Genomic DNA, 8035 nt, shown 5'->3' with positions numbered 1-8035 from the left:
TGAATACTACTGAATGCTGTCTCTGTTTTATAATGAACTGCATTTACTGGCACGGATGCAAGGAACAATGAACGCCAACTTCCACTGTCTGTAAACCTGTCAGTTAAGAAATGCTATAACAAACTGAACAGATTGGGTGACACTTCTGGAGCAGCGGTTGTGACTCAGTGTCTTTAAGAGTGCCGCAGAGTGGTAAGTGATGTGGATTGATTTATTGCACAGCTACACCGTGCAGATGACAGGTGCTGTGTCGGCGACAGGTGGCAGCACAGAGGGCTTCAGCTTCTTAAGCAAGGCGGAAGGTGGTGCATCTCTAGTGGGAGCAGGTTCTTCCGGGGTTAGCATTGTGCAGACTCTTGTCCAGCTAATTATCGTAACTTGTAACTAATTGATTGCCCATCTTGCCAGACGATGAAGGTCGTGAAGCTGCTGCTGCTGGTCAGCGCCCTGGCGGCGTGCTTGCTGTGCGCGGAGGCGGCGAGAAGCCATCGCAGCTCACAGAACAGTTTTCGGAGGGCGGCGAACTGGGTGTACCAAGCCCTAAGCAACATCTTCGGAGAGGACAATATCCGCGCTGTGCATAAGGTAAACGTGCATCTGTGCGGGGCAGTGAAATAAAGGCAGTAAACACTGCATCGATGACCTGCAAGTATTGCAATGCGGTGTGTTTTAGTTTGCACTTTACGCACGATGCACTGTCAGGAAATGGATACTCATAGAATTCGCGAGCAAACGCATGACGTTTTTTTTGTTTTTTTGCATTATTATTTTCATTATTTGTATTATTTGGCCTGGGCTAGACCAATAAAGTACGAATGAGTTTTAAACGTATATATATATATATATATATATATATCTATAATATATATATATATATATTATATATATATCCAATATATAACACCATCCACCATGGTTCTACAGATGTCGCTGTAATATAAGTACCTAGCCACACAGAAATAACAGCTGTGTCACCAAACAACTGTATTCTGGGAAATATATGAGCCTGACATAATATGCAGTATATCATTTAGATGATGCTATATGGAACAGTGCACAAAAACACGCCAAAAGGGTCTGAGTAGAGAAAGTTAATCTCTGAGAATGTGCTAATCCCAGCACATTGCTGCTTTTTATTGTCAGGTGAATTAGTAACACCCCACTGACTTGCACTGCAGCTTTTGCTGGTGCCACTTAGCACCGGCAGCAAATCTGATGGAGAAGTATTCATAAATACTCCTTCAGCTCCCCTGGATGGAATTATACAGAGTTATAATTAGAGCTTCTGATTTTCACTTTTAACTGGCAATGTCCCTGACTTGTATCTCTTACTGAGTGGCAGCAAATCCCTGCATTCCTATTGGAGGATTATAACAGGCTTGCGAGATTTAAAACAAGATGCTCTTGCTCCTGAGATTTTAAACTGTTACAGTACACAGTATTTACACACTCGTGGAATTTAAAACAGAATTGCAAATTGTGGCGAAATGTAAAAAAAAAAAAAACACAGAAAACCCCCAGAAGAATGTCCGTGATCAGAAGGATTTCCTTGTGAAAGACAGCAAAGGAAAGAAGGTATAATTGAAGTGTGCGAGTACTGTCTAGTTACTAGAATATTGTGACAGAAAAAAACAAAAGTAACTGAAAACAAGCATTTTATACAGTATATAAAAAGCGAAAGCCCCATATAACTGGAAAACAGCAAAAAAAAAAGCAGCGAAAATGAATTCTGAATTTCAAGTCCCCCTCTTGCATGTACTCCTCAGTTCTTCTCGAAGACCACGGAGCGGTTTGTGCACAGTGTAGACGTGCTGCTGGACACCGTCTGGAGAATCTGGTCTGACCTCCTGGACGTCTTGGGGATCGACTGTAAGTTTTGTGGATTGTGCCTGCCCTGTTCCAGGCGGTAGAGGCTTCCTCGCTCCACCTCAGTCCCTGCAGCAGGGGTACCTTGTGTTGAAATCCACTTTAGTACATTGTATGAAGGGCGAGCAGCTTGCTCAGTGTTCGTTACGAACCCCACAGACCGGCTCACCAAATCAGGTGCCCACTGGAGAGGTCAATATCCCCACACGCAGATGCTCTCAAAGCTACAGTCTTGAAACCTGCCTTAAACAGCGATATAAATTTAAATCTGTGTGTGTTTCTGTATTCCAGCGTCCAACCTGAGCCACTACTTCAGCCCCGCCTCGGTGGCCAGCTCTCCAGCCAGGGCTCTCCTCCTGGTGGCCGCGGTCCTGCTCGCCTACTGGTTCCTGTCCCTCTTCCTGGGCGGCTTCTTCTACCTCCTCCACGTGGCCTTCGGCCGTTTCTTCTGGCTGGTGCGCGTGGCTCTCTTCGCCCTGTCCTGCCTCTACATCCTGCAGAAGTTCGAGGGGGACCCTGAGCGGGCCGTGCTGCCGCTCTGCTTCATCATGGCCATCTACTTCATGACCGGACCCATGGGCTCATACTGGAGGAAGGGGGGCAGCACCCTGGAGGACAAGATCGACCACCTGGACAGCCAGATCCGCCTGCTCAGCATCCGGCTGAGCAGGGTCATCGAGAGCCTGGACCGCTCCAGCGAGCAGTAATGAGGGAGAGGGACAGGGGTCTCTGCTCCCTCCAGCACCAGCAAGACAAGGGAGTTGGACCCCCGGCCAGAAGCAAAGCCGTGCAGTATTAGTAGTAATATTATTATAATGATGATTAATACTTATTGTTAAAGACCACATGTGCATGATTCATAAAGGATATAGAATTTAAATGGTTAGGTACAGTAATGTGAAAAAACAGCCTCTTTCTTGCGGTAGTATTTCTGTATTGCTTGCACACTTTTCTGATGTTGGATTTTCTATAGACTCCACGCACACTTGCGCGCACAAAAACTGAGCCCACCAGTCGTTCCAGCAAAATAGCACCTGTGCTGGGTTTAGAGACAGAACCTGTCCATAGAAATATCCGCTTCCCTTGTTTCTGACACTAGAACTGGAAGATTAATTGCACATGTCTGAGTTTGGTATTAAAAGGCACAATGTTTTGTAATAGAGGGATGGTAAAAAAGGCTCCCCTTGTATTGAAATGTGAGCTGTTCCAGGTTTTACGATGAGCTTATTGAAACTCTTCGCTCTTGGAATACATGGAAAGGCACAGATGGCTATGCAAGTGGGAGTCTTATTTTCTGTGCCAGTATTACAATGCAGTTGAATGCTGTTCTCGCTTAGTTGTGTAGGTCCTTGTCTACTTAGCTACCGAGCCTGAAACTGGCACACTAGTGTCTAGAGCCTTCACACCAGCATCTGCCTGCCGTTTGTTAGTTGTATTGAAGCATTTCTGGCAAGTCAAACAAGAGAGTCCTAGATAGTGTCTTTTTATTTTAGGAACATCGTGTCATGTGGTCTTTTTAAATAGTTTGTACTTGTTTTAAATGTAAAAGAAAAGAATTTTGGGGGACGCTGTCCCCACAACACATTTCTAGTGGGGGGGGGGGGGGGGGGTCTTTATGATGTCATTGGAGAATTGTTTCACCCTGGATTAGGTCAAAATGGAACTTTGTGAAGCCAGATGCAATGTAGCTGAAAATAACCTTGCCTTCTGTTCACAGAGCATTGGTTTTACAGTGTAGGCCTGCTCTCCAGCAGACATCAGTTGAAGGAGCGGTGGGCTCACACATCGCATTATCAAACCCATACATCTCCCAGTGACTAAACTGGAATCCTCCAATTATTTTAAGCTTGACACGTAAAGTGGATTCCTAACGCTGTAGTCTTAAATATTATTTATTGTGACCAATGTGGAAGTTACTGAGAAACGCCAGTCTAAACTGGACTGTCAGTGTCCCAGCAGAGCACTGTCTCGAATCAGGAAGAGATATCTCTTTGGGAAGGGATCTTGCAGTCATGTTGGAAGACAGCAGTTGATCTCAGGGAGAAAAAAAAATACAAACCACAGCATATGTTATTATCACTTAACCCTAAATAGATTGCACTCTATTGGGGACGGGACGGGGACGGGGGGGCGGACAATATATCTTTAGGGTTCCATGCATGTTAGTATAGGACATTGCCTTCCAACATGATGCCCGAGTCCCTTACAAGAGCGGATGTGTATCTCAGAGTTGGGCTGTTTGTTCTGCGATGGTTTAAGTTTAAAATGAGAGGCGAGTGGTCTGTAATTTGATGACCCTGTTGCATCTACTGTATTCTGTTATTTGGGCAGCTATGTTTTGTTCCTTGTGCAGATAAGACAAGTAAAAGCAGAGCAAAGCGTAATAAAGCACAGTGAAACCATGGAAAAGCATAGGGAGGCATTGTGAAGACCAGCAAGGTATGGTAAAAATATTAAGAAATGTGTCAAGTCAGGGTAAGCTGTGGTAAATGCATGGCGTAGTCATGGGAGAGAACTGCAGACTTGCTGTGATGAACTTTGACACACCGGAGTGGAAGGAGCACAGTCACCAGCCTGACTCTCACCCCTTAGGGGTGTAGGAATTGGATCACGTGCAGAGATTCAAAATTCAGATTCCTCAGCGTAGACGGAATTCCGCGCTACGTTGGAAAAGCGCACTTGCAAGGGAACCCTAGGTAAGATCCGTTGCTTTTAGAACTGAAACAGCAATCAGTCCCCCTGGCACGTCATAAAACATGTGAAATGTATGTTCCGAATTCTGAAGCGCCGTCGCTGTTACAGTAATGATGGTGAAGTTTTGAGCAGGGTCAAAGATTTGTTTGCGTCATGCATTTACAACCCCTTTAAGCACTCGCTGTGCTTGGGTGTTTATTTGCATGCCTGTATGTGTACGTGCCTGTGCATTCTCAGGGGCATCCTCTTGTTCAATTACTATCATTTAACAAAGCAGTCATAGCAATAAACTGTCAGGTAAATTAGAGAGAGATTTGTGTGGGGCTGCCAATAAGGATTGCTTAACACTGAGTAACCCTATGTATACTGTTACTGGTGAATTGTTTTATTATATGTATTTTGGAGTAGCGTGTATAATGTCTGGATTATTAGTTAGTTTTTTTTTAGTGCAAGTTTACTAACAGATACATTTTCGTTTTAAACGGGTGATCCCGAAGTTGCAGAGCTACGAACACAAGTTAGCGCAGAGTTTTATCAGACAGTTTCCAGCACAGTTCAGGATGAGAGCGTATCTATTTAATATCATGTTTCTATAATAATCACAATGCCAGTGTGCTTGTTTTCGTAGCTCTGAATCATGCACTTGCTGGTGAAGGACATTTCATTTCAATACTGCTTGAAGTCTTTGCTTTCTCTTTCCTCACAGGAGCGCTGAAATGTGTCTCAGCAGTTTTGAAAAGCATCAGTCGATTTTAACTTCTATGACTTATTTTTCTATGGTAATTTGATATATATATATATATATAAATAATGTGTGTGCGTGTGTGTTTATAGTTTTGTGTAACTTGAGTGATTTTGTTTGTATCTGTGCAGGTGGGGTGTTCCTGTTATTTGTAGTGGAGTTTGTTTTAGTTTGGATGGGCTGTTACTTTGAGATGTTATTCAACAATAAAGCTGAAAGGTCCAGAGTACAAAATAAAAAGATTTTAATGTCATTACTGGTCATCAGAATTTAATTTCAATTTGAGCATGTTTCTTTTTACTTGATATTCATTCACAATGATAGTTTAACAAAGAATAAAAACAAAATACACATTTTGTGGGAATTGTTGGTTTCTGCTGCAAGGTAATAAGTCGACACCTATAAGGAGGTATTCTTAAAATGGATATTTATTCTTAGGCTGTATTTTGAAAGTAAGTTAGTAAGAAACAACTTAGTAAGTAAAACAATATATATTTGGTTCAAGTTTTGTAGTGATAACAGCAGGACTTTGGTTGATCTAGCCCGAGTTATATTAATGCATTAATGTGATTGATTCAAAAGGTTAAGCGAGGTTAAGGAACGGGTGCCCTCAGAACCTTTCCCATTACTCCAATAGATTGCACACCCGAGTCCCAAAGGATGGCAGAACAGTGATCAGCCAGTCAGCAAACGGGGCACGTCATCGCGCTTTCACAACGCTGATAGCATTGGGATTTGTAAGAGACAAACTGGCTCCAAAGGGGAACGTCTGGATTTCCAGACACGATGCTGTTGCCTGTAAAGTAAATATTTCAGTGAACTTGCTCGAAGAACGAGCGAAAAGGAATTGAAATATCTACAGTAGTGGGGACTGACGGATAGCGATGTAATATAATCGCTAGATTAGAAATGCGAAGGCCAGGTTTTTCACAGCTCTTTGCTTCCATGTTGGTTGTTAAAGATGTTAAGCTTTGCACAATCTGAATAAAATAGGGCATGCAAGCCAAAATGAACCACATTTACCATGGCTTCGGGACTTTATACTGAGGAACTTCACCTTGAACAGTATGTGGTGGCAGACTTTTGAGGTTGCAATGACAGCTGTTTCACTCCAAACCGTGATTCTGATTGTTCCAGTTGAGACCCCTTCAAAGTGGCTTTGCATTGACGTGACGCGCTTATTGAAAAGAATGCCCTTTACTTATATAGATGCATGTAGATCCGTCACCGGTTATCATCTGAGTGGACCTCACAATGTGCCAATAGTTCTGTTTGCATGACGCATTACTCAATCGCTGCTTTGGCACTAATCTAGGCTCACCGAATGTTACCTGAGCTAGTCATCCGTGCCAGCCACTAGAAATACAGGCTGCCACTGCTGTTGCAACGCCCGGTGAGCTTTGGCTGGGCGAGACTCGCTTTCACAATGCTTGCACGGGGATTTCACAGCGGACTCGCGTATACGTGATCCACGTTTGATATGACATCAGGTACTGGCTCAAGGTGAGCTTTTAAAAGACTCAGTGAGATTTTTTGTTGTTTTAATGTGTGCTACTGTATTCATATTTCATTTGATGTACTCCCTGTTTATTTTTGCAGTGCCACTTTACGACTTTTGAATGGCTATTCAGGTGTGCAGACTTTTCGACTAAGGTTCAGATTGCTTGACTCACACTCTAATCTGCTTCTGATTTGAGCAGCAATGAAGGAACAAGGAACGCCCATTCGATTGCAGTAGTATCTCGTGATTGGGCACACCCATGAAGTCTATCCAATTCTTTCACTCTGATTGGTCACGCCTCCCCTTTGATAATAGAACAATTGGTTAATACAACACAGCGAACAGTATCTATTCTTTTTTTTTATTGGTCGAGCTAGATTTTGTTTTTCCTCCTCCGCCCCCCCCCCCCCCCCCCCCCCCCCCCCCAGGACTCTCAGCTGATGTGGAACCAGGTTTGTGTCAGCCAATCATATCAGTGCATGAGTGTGGTGCGCTGCTGATCGCTATCACTCCGCTCCTCGTGTGACAAGGCTGGGATTGTATGTTAGAGAGCAGGCTATAATTAAGATCATTCTGTACAATGTATATCTGCAATACTGGCACGCTGTTACAATAAATACTGCACACCTCATAATGTTATTTTCTGTTATGGTGACGTTCAACTACCAAGTCAGCTTATTATAGAAATATCTTTTGATCTATCTATCTATCTATCTATCTATCTATCTATCTATATTCCCCGTCGTTTATCCCGTTTTATTTGAAGTAAAACATACCTTCCTTTTAGTTAAACGCTCACTATATAAACTCCCTGCAAGACATTTTAGAAAAAGGAAAGCGGTCTATTTCTCAATGGGGAGGGACGCAGAGGCAGCGCCTGCCCGCGGTGGTTCTGCGCTCTGAAAGAGGGGCGGGGCAGGGCGGGGGAGGGGGCGGAGCCTGCGCGCTGGCACACAGAGTCGGTCTTTGCCAGCTTGTCAGGGGGGTGAGGCGACACTGCCTTCAGAAACCTGTGAGAGTCGCATCTGATCAGAGGTGATACTAGCCGGAGAGAAACGCTTTATCCAGCTTCCAGGGCTGCTGCCGTCATGTCCAGAGACACAAAGACAACAACGGGAGAGGAGATTATGGAGTCCAAGGTAATGTGGTACCCAGACTCCAAGAAGAATACCCAGATGGACAAATTCAGATCAGAGGTGAACAGAGATTTTGGATTGAAACTGGGTGAGTGG

At 43.9% G+C, this 8035-nt stretch overlaps 2 protein-coding genes across 2 annotated transcripts in view; both read left to right on the top strand.

The window, feature by feature from the left end:
* The first annotated feature begins 296 nt into the window (after positions 1 to 296).
* Positions 297 to 5547, top strand: LOC121297160 (BRI3-binding protein-like). Its single transcript, XM_041223244.1, has 3 exons — positions 297 to 585; positions 1767 to 1869; positions 2158 to 5547. Exons 1-3 carry the CDS (start codon positions 412 to 414, stop codon positions 2571 to 2573), a joined length of 693 nt encoding a protein of 230 aa, XP_041079178.1. The 5' UTR covers positions 297 to 411; the 3' UTR covers positions 2574 to 5547.
* A 2223-nt stretch (positions 5548 to 7770) lies between these two features.
* LOC121297183 (acetoacetyl-CoA synthetase) overlaps positions 7771 to 8035 on the top strand; it is a 30422-nt gene continuing 30157 nt past the window's right edge. The window contains exon 1 of the mRNA XM_041223293.1: positions 7771 to 8027. Within this exon, the coding sequence (XP_041079227.1) occupies positions 7892 to 8027 (136 nt within the window). The 5' untranslated portion in view covers positions 7771 to 7891. The remainder of the gene's footprint in view (positions 8028 to 8035) is intronic.

This window comes from Polyodon spathula, chromosome 22, assembly GCF_017654505.1.
Source record: "Polyodon spathula isolate WHYD16114869_AA chromosome 22, ASM1765450v1, whole genome shotgun sequence".
Classification (NCBI taxonomy): Eukaryota; Metazoa; Chordata; class Actinopteri; order Acipenseriformes; family Polyodontidae; genus Polyodon; species Polyodon spathula.
The sequence above is the reverse complement of the archived record's forward strand: the minus strand, read 5'-3'. Positions and strand labels throughout refer to the sequence as shown.